The 15,564-nt window shown below is 38.2% G+C and overlaps 1 protein-coding gene across 4 annotated transcripts in view; it reads right to left on the minus strand.

Annotated features, from left to right (window-relative positions):
• Positions 1-15,564, minus strand: part of BRD4 (bromodomain containing 4) — an 83,284-nt gene that overhangs the window by 3,390 nt on the left and 64,330 nt on the right. For all 4 annotated transcript variants that reach the window (XM_063292558.1, XM_063292557.1, XM_063292560.1 and 1 more), the window contains 7 exons: positions 10,037-10,089; positions 8,684-8,993; positions 7,073-7,618; positions 2,197-2,309; positions 1,846-2,002; positions 1,566-1,693; positions 406-617 (listed from right to left, as the gene is read on the minus strand). In XM_063292558.1, the coding sequence (XP_063148628.1) occupies positions 406-617; positions 1,566-1,693; positions 1,846-2,002; positions 2,197-2,309; positions 7,073-7,618; positions 8,684-8,993; positions 10,037-10,089 (1,519 nt within the window). The remainder of the gene's footprint in view (positions 1-405; positions 618-1,565; positions 1,694-1,845; positions 2,003-2,196; positions 2,310-7,072; positions 7,619-8,683; positions 8,994-10,036; positions 10,090-15,564) is intronic.

Below are 15,564 nucleotides of genomic sequence, written 5' to 3' on the forward strand. Positions count from 1 at the left end.
CTCCCTACCAACATTCTTATTTCTTGAGTGGGTAAACAATGTTTCTACATGGAAGTAGCTTGGTTCCAAATATGGCAGGCAATCACCTCATCTAAGATTTATATCTGTTACCCCAAAAAAGACAGACCTGTGGCTATCACAAGAAAGGCTCAGCTGAAGGTATTTGGGAAAGAAGTATTGACTGGTAGCTGTGGACCCAGTCAGTAGGCAGCTGCAATGCTGGATAAGAGCACAAGGAAGGAGGCACAGCCAATAATGTTACTGTTGTTGTTTGTTGTTGTTGTTATGTTTCACCAAGTCATAGCTGATTCTATAGATAAGACAGTAGACAGTATCTACCAAAAAAAAGAAAAAAAGAAGCAGCTTCATAGCCCACCCCCAATCTCAATTGATTGTGTCTCTTACCTCATTCTCTCCTGCTCCCGCCTCTGCCTCTCCTTCTCCTTCTCTGCTTGTTCAGCTTGAGCTTTCAAGGCTTTTTCACGCTCCTCCTTTTCCCGGGCGGCCCTCTTGAAGTGCTCAAAGCTGTCACTGCTGGATTTTACTGTTGAAGATGGTGTGGTGGGATGTTTCTGCACTAAACTTGCCCAAGATCCCATATTCTTTATTTTCAAATCCTGTGGATAAAAGAAGTGCAGGATCAGCAATGAACCTGTAATATGGTGTCAATGGTGCATGTGAAAACTCAGAATCCTCCCTTGCTTACAAGTAAGAGCTGAAAATAGTTTAGCTGGTAATTTACTGACAAAACCCCTGCAATCTAATCTAGGCTGGAACCAACTGATTAGAATTACCCATTTCTAAAGCAGGCAACAAAGGAGCTGGAATGCCAGTGGGTTGCTCTGAATGTCTTTTGCACCAAGAATCGTGTTGCAGAGTGAGCTTAGCTATCTTCTTGTGGATGGTGATTTTGGGAATACTACCGAGTATAGACAAATCCCAGCAGTTTTTTGTACACCAAGGGCTAAACTAGAGTTGTAAGTACAAATCACAAGCAAGGAAAACAATATTCCATGATTTTCCCAGCTATTAATGTCTAGCTTGGTGAGACAACGTGTGGAAAACAAAAGATAAGAGCCAGATTGAAGCAAATATTTTGCAAGCTAATTTTCAAAAACATCTTGGAATTAATCTAAGTATTATAAAATTTTATTTTAAGCAATGCATAATGAATGAAAGGCCAATGCAAAAAAGAAAACTCTCAGAGGGAGAACTACCAACTACTACTATTGTGTGTTGTTCCACACCCAATTGACTGCAATTAATTAATAGGAAGATAAATAGTAAGTCTAACCTAAAATTCAAAAAATGAAAAATGACATGGGGAGAGTAATATTTCTGTTTACATACTTCAGACAATAACATTTTTCTTTGTTAGGATACAGATTATTAACATGTTGTTATAGTTCAGGTAAAGATCTGATACTGATCACTAGATTTCTGAAGCCACACTAGAAATTAAGGAATATAAAGCTGCTATGGGGATTCGTTATAACAAAAGTGGACAAATCTTATCAACCATTTCTGCTTTCTTTCTATTGAGGAAATTAGGGTATAATAGTTACCTTTTTAGGTGCTACTGGGGTTTTTGGTTCCTGCTTCTGTCTCTCTTTGTCCTGGACTCCTGGTGGTGCATTTTGCTCTGAAGGTCTTATAACAGGTCGTCCGCTGTCCACCGTCTTCATCTCTGTTCCTGAAATAAGAATTAGAATTTTAAGAACCTTTCCATCTGGTCAGTGTTATGAAAAAAACATCCTGAAAATGAACTAAATTGAAGAATTGGGCTGTCCCCCTTTATGTCAACAAAATACATGGAGTTACCAGACAAAGTGACAAATCACTCACGTTGTTGGATATGTACAGGTGGCTTGATGTTCTCTGGGTGTTTGGTAGGATCTTGCCTCAAGGCAGGGCTAAAGGTCTCGTTTCGAATGACAGGGGATTGCATCTTGTCCTCTTTGACCATAGGCTGTGACTGAACTACAGATGCTGCTCTCAGTTCCTGCAAAAAAAGACATAAAAACAAAAGCCAGTGATGATGATGATGTTGTCTTTTCATGGCTTTCCCTGTATTGCCACCTGAGCCCTCCCTAATACAAGTTCTAGAAGGAATCTGCTTTCTAATGAAAGCTGGAAAAGATGTTTATGAGAACACAAACATCTGAAAAAACTTTTAAGTTTGTAAGATATCTTTACCTGCTTTTTTGGCTGAACATTTGATTGTGGTGGAGACTGGTGTGGCAACCCCTGGAACGGTGGCATCTGAGGGGAATGCATCATGAGAGGGGAAGGTGCTTCTCTCAAGTGACCTGGAATAAGTCAGCACCAATGTATTCAGAAATTAATCAAAAATTTTGGAAAAAGCACTTATGATATTCAAATGACAACTTGGGGAAGAAAAGCTTTTAAGTTATCCAAGATTTGCTAATTTAAAAACCTTTTTACATGCAATGCTTTTCACTTGCAGAGCTGTGAATGAGGAAACGTCAGTTTCATAGTCATAAGAAGAAGAGTGGTACAAAAAGGTGATTATAATAGACTACACCACCAAAAAGGCTATAGTCACAAAATGCTTGCACTTCTGAATAGTTCAAATTAGATCAAAGATACCAGAAGAAGACAAAAAGTAAGTCCCAACCCAGAAAGGTCTTTATGTTCTATTCTGGTCTGGATCCAGAAGCACTTCCAAACAACTCTGAAATGCTGATGCTCACTTCTATAGTTTCTGTCCTTCGCCACAATTCTCCATAAGGTTCTTTATTGTTCATTGCTATTCAAGCTAGTGAATTCTCATTCCAGCAGTCCAGATCCATTATTAATTAATTAGGAGGAGGAAATGGAAATCTAGAGAAAGGAGTTATTTACCCATCATAACCTTTGTAGAGTTCAGAATCTCTTATGGTGACTGTGAATAAAAATGCTAGAATCTGCTGCCCTAATGTGCAGGAACTAAAGTGCCAGGGGTCAGGGTCCCATGGTAATATAATTCTACAGTCCCCAAAAGCTTATGGTATAATACATTTGTTATTCCTTAATCAGTCAAAAGACTCGTGATTGCTTCTGCTGCAACAGACTGATATGGACCTCTGGAAGTTCCATTTCCAAGGAGTACGTTCATCAAACAAGCAAATTAAGGAGTTAACAAGAGTTTGGCAGTGGAGGACTTTGATTTTCCCTCTAACCTGGCATTCTGAGGTGGGAAAAAGAAAAAATAATATTTCTATTGATGGTGTCCTAAAAACAAAAATGGACATGACTCTGAAGTCATGATCTGTAATGACTGTGGCATGTTTGTATTCCTGCCCCAAAACAAGCTGGCATGTATCAACAGCAAGTTCACATGCAACTGAAAAAGCACATAGGTATCCTTCAGCTAATAAGAGGGGAAAATAAACTATTAGACCAAATAAAAGTGCTACAACTGAAGACGACAGAAGAAGCAACTCTTCATTAGGAAAAGAATCAAATGAAAAAGGAAGCCCAATGGACAAAAAGGAATGACAACAAAAGGCAAAGAAGATTCTGAAGAACTGGAGCTTTGAGGCATTTGAGGAAGATGTGTGTTCTGAGGGAAGAATAAGATGCTGCTGCTGAACAGAAGAGATGATGAATTTCTGAAGAACAGAGGACATGCAGTTACACCTTATGAAAGGAAAGTTATACTGGATGGTGACAACAGACAAAAAAAAGCATGGCAACTGACTCATGAAATATGCTGTCTGCAATAGCACAAATTAGGGACAAGACAAAACAATGTCCAAGCCCATTAACAAGTCCTTACAGTCCATGGAAGAGGTCTGGAAAACGAAAAATAACTTGTTTGGGAAATGGCACCATGGTCTGAGTTATATGGATGACAGACTGCTGGCACAAGAACAGGTGCATCTCACAAGGACTGGCAAAAACGTGTTAGTAATTATGTACAACTTTGATCAAGAAAAAAATTAAAAAATTAAATCAGGAAAAAAAATTAAGTGAAAAAAAATCAGGAAGAACATTGGCACATAAAGTTCATGAGCTTCACTGTTTACATACTAATTGCAGCACTTACACCAGTCTTTCTCAACTTTTTGACCCTGGAGGAAACCTTGAAATATTTTTCAGGCCTCAGGAAACCCCAGCACAGTCAGGCTCAAATACAGGCTGGAAGTCACAAAATCAGTATATTTGTTTCCTGTGTAGGCCTGCATATATGCATTAACAGTGTTCTTAAACTAAAAATAAAGAATGAAACTTACCTCTTTAATGTGAAGTTGCCCGAATTTGAAATAATTTTTTAAATAAATCGTGATCTCCCAGGGAAGCCCTAGTGACCGCTCATGGAACCCTAGGGTTCCACAGAACCCTGGTTGAGAAACCCTGCCCTAAACAGAGACACAAGGTGATGGGAGACTTTCATTACCTGACAACTGTTGGGAGAGAAACTGCCAAAATATAGTCTCTCTGGGAAATATATTATTATTTCTATAACTTATCTTAACTAAAATCTTTCTTTTTCAAAGACTGAAGGAAGGCAGATAAGGATCAATCATCTCTGATTTGATACTAACCAATAAGGAAGACTTAAGTAAGGGAAGTAACATGGAAAAGTGGACTGGTAATGCCACAGTTTTTTATTTTAGGACAATTTGAAACTTTGAATATTTGCATGTCTATGTTGGATTTTAAGAAAGCGTATTTTAATATACTCATGAAATAAGAAGAATGCTATGGCAGGAGAATCTACTAGAAAATATGACAAATACAGTTACATGCCTAAGAAACAGAAATCAAATACACAGATACAGCATAGGAAATTCTTGGCTTGACAGTAGTATTTATGAAAAAGATTTTGAACAGTTAATTAATTATAAACTTAATATGAATCAGCATTATGATGTTGCTCCAAAAACAAATACAATGAGGCTGCACCAACAGAAGTAGAGTCCTTCAATCACAGGAAGTAATAACCATACTGTACATTTCTTAGACCCCACCTCAACTACTGTATCCAATTCTGGGCACATTTTAATAAGGACTGTGACAAACTGGAACAGGTTTGGAGAAAGACAGTGAAGATAATGAGGGGACCTGAAACTAAGCTCTACGAAAAGAGAATGAAGGAACTGAGAAGAAAAGACAGGGAGACTATGCTAGTACCCTGTAGGTAGCTGAAGAAAAGTGGCAAAAATTGGCTATATCTTATCCCAGAGAAAAGGTCAACAGGAAGGCAGATTCTAGTTTAGGGATATGCTAAACATTCAGTGTACAGAACAGATGGTTTGGGGTAGTACATGCCAAAATCAAAACATGTACGTTTGGGATGTTTTATTCATACATGGACTGAAATGCTGGTGTTCCAGTCAGTTGACTGGGGCAGGAGCAGGAGAGAGTGGGAGCAAGCTGAGAACACAGACAGTAGAGGCTGGGGAGAAAGAAAAAGGAACTGGGAAAATCAGGGATGGGCAAGCTGGTGGAATATGCCACGCTGGGAACTGTAATTGACTGCAGAGACTATTGCAGTTAGGAACAAGTGTACAGGATATCGGCAGCAACAGCAAGAGGGAGGGAAGGCCCTGGAAAGGTCAGGGTGGGGAAAATACACTGCACTGGGACATCAGCTTTGGATCAGAAGTGGAGGGAAGGGAAGGTGTTAGGAAGATCAGGGATAGTTGGGCTGGTAGGACAGTGGAGGCAGCAGGGCTGAGGAGAAGCAAGGGAAGGGAAGGGAAGGGAGGGAAGTAACTGGAAATACCAAGTGTGTGCGTGTGTGTGTCACAGAGCAGTGGAATTTGACATTGGCGAGCTGCTGAGAGGAAGAAGAAAAACCCATACCAGAATTTTCTACTTGTCACTCTAGGATTTCTCTGAATTTTGCTTCCTCTGAAACCCAGAAGAATCTAAAAGTTCTGGGACTTATTTCTGTCAACATGTACCTGACGTAAAAATATTCAGCAGAAGTTTCATACACCAAAGGCTTCTTTCAGATTAGAAAATAAAACATGTTTCATGCACATCCCTATTCCAGTTGAATGTTAAAAAAACAAATAGTAAGAGTTGTTTGACAGCGGAACCAATTCCTCAAAGAGGTGGTAGAGCCCATTTTACCAGGGATATTTAGCAGATGCTGGACCACTTGGACTGGACCATGGAATGAGGGATAGACTTAGCAGCCTAAATGGCCCCTTCCAGCTCTGCTATACCACAGAGTTGGCAACTGATGAAGCAAATATATAATAAATTTGCGTGTACTATTTATAGGTAGCTTTTCCAAGTGAAGTTAATCTACAAAGAGGGAGCAGGCACCGAAATCTAAAAAGACAATCCACTTGAGTTTTCTATCACTCTGCAAAAATAACTAGATGTAGACCTGCAACTTTTTTGAAATTTTTAAAGCAAGCCCACGTGAAGGGCAGGGAGAACCAAATAAAGGATATTACACTGCACAGCAAACATCGTGCATATTATCCCTCTTCAGGAGTTTAGCTGAATGCATGGAGAGCTAGAACAGAGTAGAGAATGGGGAGGAAAAACTGCCCTGTCCTTTTCCCTCTCCATCTTCAACACATTCAACTGAAGGTCTGAAACAAAGATAATCTTGCACTGGCTTGAATGCAAATGCAGCTCTCTGCACATCGTAGATCTCTGCTTTATTCTGGACTCCAGATTGCATAATGAACTCTTACTTCTATGAGCTTACAGAGAGGTGGAAAATAAAGTGTGTGTTAGTGAAATTTCAAATTTTGGATAAAATGAAATAATCCCAGAAAAAAAAATATTGAAAGCCATGGCTTCAGCAAGTTTAGTTTTTTGTATTTTATTTGTATTTTATGCAGTAAGCCACCTTGAGTGTTCCATGTAAATACAGAAGTGGGATATAAATTGAGCAAACAAACAAGGGTGATTTTGAGAGAAAAGGGAGTGATTTCTATCCTGCTTTACTAAATTTCCTCTTTACAGAGCTATTTTAAAGGTAGCAAGCAATTTTTCACAAGTTTTAAATCAGAGTGATGACTTCCATTCATCTGACCAGACAGTAAGCAACTGGAAACCTGTCCATTATGCTGCTATGTTTCGTGCTCAAACAACTCACCTGCTGTGTAGGGGTCTGGCTTGTGATGTCTTGGGGAAGAGTGGTGCTGGATGACTTGCTGGGGTTTTGACGACTGCTGTGGGGTTGTTTGCTGCTGCTGCTGCTGCTGCGGGGGCAGATGCGGCTGTGGGGGCGGTGGAGGCTGTGGGATATGGGGTGGAAATTGCATGGACTGCATATGTACTGGCCTCTGCTGTGACTGATGCGGTAACTGTTGTCCTGGAGGGTGAGGAGGAGGTTGCAGGGAGGGCTGAGGCTGTGACTGCACTTTCACTGAAGGGAGGAGAGAAGTCTGTGGCTGCGCCTTCTGCAACTGCTGCAAGTAGAGCTGCATCTGGCTATTACTCAGCGGCAGGTTGTGGTGAGGAGTGGGAGGCTCTTCATCCTCCAGGAGCACCTGGGGAGGCTGTGGGAGTGGGGGCTGGGGAAGCAGAGGCTGCTGGTTAAGGGCTGGCGACACTGCGGGAGGCCGGGATGGCTTGGGGGGGAGTGCTGCGGCTCGATTACTGGGCCTCGAGGGCTGCTGAGGCAAAGCATTGTGCAAAGCTGAAGAAGAGAAAACAGTGATACATTAATTACATTAAATACTGTGGCACAGAGCCCATGATACTACTACTACTACTACTACTACTATTAATATTAATTAATCAGTTAAAATTATGGCTACCTACTCCAAAAGACTCCCTTATTCTAAGAGTCAAGGCAAAATCTACACAAGCAGCTGAGAACTAGAGAGCTCATTTTGTAGTAAAACTGTTTGTAGGAAATATTATAAACTATTTCAAGGCAGGAAGGAAGGAAGGACTCCCTACCCCCAACTAGCCCCTTCATACTACTTTTTCTACTTACAGTGTACATTTAACATAAAGTGACATTAAATAGATGCTATTCTACATCTGGAATAATAGAGTCCATTCTATCATCTCAAAATTTTGCCTTACTTTGCTCCACTGATAGACCCATGATTAGGAATTACAGAGAAGTGATAGCCTTCATAACAACAGTATTTGTAAAACACGCAACTGTAGCCTGCAAATGGCACCCTCTCCATCTTGTCTCTGTTTATATGCTGTTCTGTGTAAAAGGAACTACAGTTTCGTTAACTGGGATTTTAGTAGGCACATGCAAAACCTACTATTCTGGGAACAGAATGTTCCAGACTACTCTGGAATTCCAGCAGTAATTGGGCAGTCTTTGGAAAACTGCCAGACCCTTATTGGAAGAGACACAACAGCATGGTCTGGAGGAGAAAAGGGAACATTCTGGAGTTCTCTGGAATGTTCTTTTCCTTGAAGATAGATTTTCCACATCCCCAGAGTTTGGTCTCAGTTAAACTAAGATTTAAATTGCAGTTCGCTTTCCCAGGTAACAGGTAACCATATCTCAGATAATCAGATCTGACTTCACAATGGATTTAGTTGGCTGGAAATTACATCTAAAATTGTATTTTGTCTCTTTAACTTTGAACTGCTACTTCCTTTATAGTATCCTGGATTGATCTGGTGCTCGTTTACTGCAAAGCTCAACTGGGAAAGAATGATGAAAGTACAGGTGGCTTGTTAGTTCTCACGAGCTCAACATACAGCTTCTAATGCACCTAAAATGGTTTACCTGGAGGGGACACTACTGTATGTTGATTTAAGTGAGGAGGAGTGCTGTGCTCAGGCTGCTGGGGGAGATGAGGCGGCATCTCAGGTGGAGGAAGGTGCAGAATAGGCTGAGTAAAATGTGAAATAGTGTCAAACATATTCCCTGGGAGTGGATGCTCCAGAACTGGGATCTGTGTCGGAACAAAAGCTGGAGGAGAAGACTTGACTGTGGTGGCTGCTTGCTGAGGGGCAGATGGAGGTGGTGGTGGTAGTTGCTGTGGTTGCACCTGCTGCTGTTGCTGCTGCACCTGTTGATGGTGATGATGGTGATGCTGCAAGAAAGAAGCAGATCCTACATTCAAGGCAAAGCAGTTTTGGAATGAGCCATTTTTGCACAGAAACTCAACAGTGGAGAATGCTTCTTTTCCTTCAACTTCACCCTTTTGCCAAATGGCTCTTTCCTATACAGTTCCTCCACCTATGCTGTTTTTGCAAAAGTGAATACCAAACCAATTCTTTGCAATCAGAGAAAAATGAACTGGGAGGGAGTACGAGATGTGGTGGACAACTGTGGAAAATCAGAAAGCAATCCTTGTACATTTTCTACTGTCAGTTTGGGGGGGGAAAAACACACAACGCTGTGTATAAGTGAGTGTATAAGTTTAATGTTGAGCCAACTCAACTATCAGTGCTAGTTTCAACAGCTGGAAACAGCAAATCAACAGGGGGATTCTGCTATGAAAGGCAGGACGCATGCAAAAATTAAACATTTAACTTCTTGTCCCATCAAGCAGGCGTTTCATTAACTGAGTTAACTGAGTAATTACTTTCACCCAAAATACTACTACTACTACTATTTGTATACCTTCCAACTCTCAATGACTATAGGCGGCTCACAACAAAGAAATTACAACAAAATCAATGAAACATAAAAATAAAAGATGGCAAGCATGATGAAGCAAGGGGTCTCATTCTCCCTTGCCAAAGGCCTGGTGAAGAGCCAGGTCTTCACAGCTCTTCTAAATAACAGCATGGCAGATGAAACAACTTTTTAAAAACTTTGATATTTTGATATTTCCTCTAACTATTCTTCTGTCAGAATTGGAAGCTGAGATTCAACAGTAAGCAAACTCCCGCCCATGACCAGGGCTAAGAGGAGAAATAATTAAGTAGTCTTAGAACCAAAGCCTTGGATATAATGGAGGTACAATCTATTCCTAATGCAAGGAAGTCTAAGTACTCAAGATGAATGCTGTTCTTTTCCCCTTTCACTAGGGCCTAAAGAAGGGCACATTGTTTAAAAACAAACTTATGGAATGCTGAGCAAAGGATTATCATGCTTATTCCACCCCCCCCATCCCATATTATAACCTACCTTCTTTTGTTCTCGACCAGGATGTCCTTTTTTCTTAATTTTGGGGGGCATTTCTGTGGGAAAAGAACAACAAAAGATTACTGCATGGGCAATGCTTTTTGACACTGAGTCATTTTATAACTAAGACACTGAAATCCAAAGGCACAGCATTAATACTTCTAGCATACATTGAACATCTGAAGCTTAGATATGTGTATTTATATACCTAAAATATAGACAGAAGAGCTACTTGCTTACTTATTTTACGAAGTAAAATGCTTATTTGTTTTACAATGAACTAGTATAAGTTGTTGAGGCAAAGCCTCAGTTAAATATGCCACAGCAGAAATTAAAATATTCACTTTGGAGTTTCTTCCTTCAGTAACTCATTTCACAACATACCTTTTATTGTGTCTACCCTTCATGTAATTTTAATATTGAGGGAATAAAAAGAACATTTTTTTGCATTTAATGGGTAGCGCCTCATTAGCCTAGACAACAGTTGCTTCTAGGAATTTACTACAGTATTTGCTTAAGTTTGTACTGCACATAAATCACCCCAGCTATCTTCACAAAGAAATTACATTCTGCTTTCATGACTTTGGCTGATTATTGGTAGCTAAGATTATGTCAGAAAGGTGTTTTTTCCCTTTTGGGGGAAATTAGAAAGCTGAGGTAACTCGACTGTTACCTGTTTCTGGAAGGATAGTTAGGGCTACCCTGCTTAGATTCAGTGCAATCATTTCTGCAGTGGACATGAATGTGCCACATTCAGACAACTGGAAAAAGTTGTATATGCCACTTCTTCACCAGAAATATTTATACAACCCTGTTACAAAATGGTTGCAAAATTGCCTTCTGATAAAAGGTAGCAGTATCCCTTGAAAATTCATTTTGAAGACATGAACTTCTTGTGAGAGAACAGCAAAATTTCCATCTCTATTCTCACAAACATAAAGACAGTAAATATAGCAAAACTTTATTTACACAGATTATTTTAACATGTAAAATTGCAATTACTCTTTTTCCAAACAGAAAATGTTAAGCCAAAATACAAAAGAGGATTTTTTTGATAGTTCAAACCATACATTATTTTTTATGTTGTCTTTTCAGTCCTTCTGCTTTAATTTCTCTCCAGGTGAATTTTTACACATTATCAACAACTCCTTTCTTACTTCAGATTTTTTGATTTTTTAAAAATGTAAAGTGGTTAATTACATGAACTCAAAATATGTTGACTTTTTTTTTGGTATTGATAGCAGCATGCCAAAACTAACAGATTTTCAAATCTGAATTTTCCAAAGCTTATTTATTAATTCTGCAACAGCATATAAGATCCATCCCTGCTTCTACATTAATATCAGATTAATTTTTTTTCAACAGCTGCTTTTTAAAACTGCCCACCAGGAAGAAACATGATTATGAAATTCCCTTTATACTGTATGTTGCACTATACATAGAACAAAATCATTACAAGGGTTTTTTAAAAAAAAAAAAGATTATTAATCTATTGTTACAAACTACCAGTATCAGTTGTAGTAATATTTGCTTCACTACAGAAAATTCACAATTATAACCTTTGCTTCTTTTTCAGATTCCCTTGCATTGGTACAGATGCCAAAATTGTATTATCTGTCAGATCTTTATTGTTTCACATTTAGACAACTTCTGTCAAGACACTTTTTATATATTTGCAATGCAATGTGAAAAGCCATCTTTGAGACAATTTACCCAAGAGGCAGCAGCTATGCATTGTGGGCCACAAAATAAATAGAAGAATGGTAGACACTTATCACTGAAGACCTCAAATTGGGGGAAAAAATACTATCACTTACTCCAACTAAATGCCTTTTGAAAAAGCAATACTTTGGAGTATTTGTTAAGTTTTAAAACATGCCCAATACACATTAGACAGTAACACTCTGACACACTATGAGCATGAAAGAAATGGTATATTATATATTTTGTTGGAACAGATAGTATATAAGGTAAACACATAAATATATGGGTAAGAGCAGCCTCTGCAAAATACAAGCTTTGCTGGCATTTTACTATTTCCTCAAACATAAGAACTATACCAAAGAGATACACTGTAACCCCATTTTATGTAAGAGGACGAAGAGGAATAAAAAGATAAAATAATTATGGCTGTGATGTCCAAATGTTGCACCTGCATCTGCATGGATGAGTAACTTTACTGTTGTGTCTGGCAAGATAAGCTTCTGAATTAGTTCACATAAAGAAACAAATCATTAAAAAAAAAACTTGCCATGCACTTTAAATCCACAAGACTCTCTGGCCTATAATCTGAAAATCAAGACTTTCAGAATCTAGTTCATGACATATTTAATACTTCATTAATATAATCAAATGAGTTCTTTCTAGGTTAATTTTCAATCTGAAAAAAAAAACTCTGCTCCTGTAAGAATAAGATGGACCACTTCTAGCATTTTAATTATAAAGTGATTTCTAAATTAAGAATTACTGTATCTAAAGAAAGAAAAGCTAACTTCAAAACAACTGATGCTGTTCTATTGTATCAGGCAGACAAAATTAGGAAAAGCCTGATGATCTATTTAACTATTAAAAGTAAAAGGTTGACTCCTGATTCCTTCACAGAAATATCCGAAGAGTTTTCTTGGCAACAAGATGAAAGTGGTTGCTGCCTTCTTCAAGTTTTTTTTTTTTAATTAAAGAATTTCCCAGCCTAAACTATAACCCTGTGATTCCTTGGAGGTCTCCTATCCAAATACTAATTGTAGGCCCAACACAGAGGTAGCTTTGGAGGCTAAATAAGATTGGGCAGGTGCTGCCATCTCCTGAGACATTCGTCATTATTGTAGGACATTTCCAAGCTCAGTTTAAGGGTTCAGCAGTACGTTTGCCCCTGAAAATCACTTTGCTGTGATTAAATCTATGCCAGTGTCTTCATAAATGGGAAGCTGTAAGTAGTACATACAGGTAGTCCTCACTTAACAACCACAATTGGGATCAGAATTTTGGTTGCTAAGCGAAGAGGTCATTAAGCAAATCTGACCCGATTTCACAACTTTTGCAGCAGTCATTAAGTGAATCACCGTGGGCATTAAATAAATCATGTGGTCGTTAAGTAAATCATGTTCCCCATTAATTTTGCTTGCCAGAAGCCAGTCGGGAAAGTCAAAAATGGTGACCACAGGATGTTGTGAGAGTCATAAACGCAGACTGGTTGCCAAGCACCCAAATTGTGATCACGTGACCGGGGGACGCTGCAACGATTGTAAGTGTAAAAATCAGCCATAAGTTGGGGGGTTTTTCCAGCTCCATTATAAGTCCAAACTGTCACTAAACGAATAGTTGTTAAGCAAGGACTTCCTCTACTTGCATTCATTTCAATATTATACTATACTGTTTTTCCCTTTAGGAGCTTCAAGAGGAGACGTAAGTTGGGCTGGGGGATAGTAATTGCTCAAAGTTAGTCAGTGATTTCTCCATGGTGAAGTAAGAATTTGAACCTGGGTCTCCTGGGTCCCCAGTCCCACATCTTAACCACAATATTGGCTTTCACTGCATTTTATGTTCTCTAGTGCTGTAATTTATGGTATGGTACTATACTTTATTACATTACATTATATTATATATTCCTTGTTAGCATTTCAGTTTGTACTGTGCCTTCTCAGTCGTAGGATGCTGAAGTTGGCTGACAAAAAATACAAAATAAAATAGTTAAAACTCAGTTAAAATACACAATAATGTAGTCAAGATACATTACTGCTGCACAAAACCTCAAAATGTTAGTAAATTTGGTATCACATATATTGGTTAATCTAAGAATGTAGTTCAGAGTGGTTGTTCAGGTTAAAAGAACTGCATTAAAAGATAAATCAAAGTAATTTATTTTAAAGTGAGATATAGCTGTTCTATAGAAAATATATCCTGATTGGACAGCACTGATTTAAGTTATATATAACACACATTTCATTTTTGTGGCTGTATAACTGAAAAGTGGTACAAAAGAAATTATTTTTTATATAAGCAACTTTGGGAAGGGCAAATCAGATTAATGATTTTCCATTCAAGCAAAGCATTTTCTTTCTCCCCCTTCCCATTCTCCGATTGCACTCACTGTGCATGTCCATATTTGCTTTATGTGATCCATCCTGTAATCTTCCATAGAAGATTTGGAGAAGGAATCAATTTCACCAGCAGAGAGACACCACTGGATACAATCTGGCACCATTTGACTTTAGTTCACTTCTTGTAATATGTGGCCATGCATTGCCCGAAATATTACTCTTATACTCAAAGTATATTCCCCCAAAAGAATGCAACTTAGGCCAGTATTTCACATTTTTAGTGCAACCTAAATGACACTGAGTTTATTTGTGGCAACATAATAAAACTACCCAACATTCTAAGGTGTTCTTCATTACAGGATCATCCATCAACACCACCTAACTTAACTTTTGAAAATAAGGCGCAGGCCAAGGCTAACGTGGGGATTTTGTTTCAATTGTCCTGTAGAAACATTACTGGAACAGCACAGCAGTTTAGACAAAGTAGTAATGAATGTTTTAGAAATCTTAAAATCTCTTTAATCTCAGTTTTGATGTAATTTTCAATTAACGTAACATTATTGAAGACCTGTCCCTAAGTGATTCAAGTACCCTGTTTACCATACATTTTCCAAACCTCAAGAACACATTCGAAAAACCTTGGTTTGGCTTTGAAGTAGTGCAAGACTGCTTCTGTTTATGTAAGTGGGCCCTTCCACCAGCAGCCTACCTATTACTCAAAAGGCACCTACAAAGACTGAAGTCTCTCTGGAATGTCTTTCCGGGGGGCACAAAAATAGAGAAACCTCCCTGGACTGTGTGTGCAGAAGTACCTTCCACATATGAACAGGGAGGATGAGCGAAGTGTATTTTTTTCTGCACATTTCAGACAATGAAAATAAATTTGAATTCCTATTTGACAATCAGACAATAGGATATTTTCAATAAAAGAATTCTGATGTGATATTGAAAAAGGTATTTATTTGCCTGTTGAGTCAGTCAATGAGACTATTATCTTAAAAAAAGGGGGGGGAACATGAATGTCCATTTTCAAATGTCAAAATCAAGTGTAATTTTTAGTTATTATACAAAAGGTAGGTACATTTTCTGCAGCAAAAAATAAATTCTTTATTTTTATTCTTAGAACAAAAATATAGTAACTATACAATTTATTTTAAACTATTGTGATTACATCTCAGTTAAATCATGAGCATTCAGATAAAATTTAAAACAGATTATATAAATTACTGTTAATTTTTTTCCATAAAGTAATTGAACAGCTGAATAAAAATGACAGCAGATATCAATTCATGATTAATGCACTTTGAACAGTTCAAGGGAAAGAGGAATTACAGTTTTACTTAATCATGCAGTTTACATATTCCAACAAAAAAAAAGGTTAAATATTATCCCATCCCTTCATAAAAAATTAAAAACAAATGGCAGGAACAAATGCAAATAGAGAAAAAATTAACAATATTAAGAAAGACATTATTTATTTTAAATCCCCAAATA

Source organism: Candoia aspera, chromosome 2 (genome assembly GCF_035149785.1).
Source record: "Candoia aspera isolate rCanAsp1 chromosome 2, rCanAsp1.hap2, whole genome shotgun sequence".
Classification (NCBI taxonomy): domain Eukaryota; kingdom Metazoa; phylum Chordata; class Lepidosauria; order Squamata; family Boidae; genus Candoia; species Candoia aspera.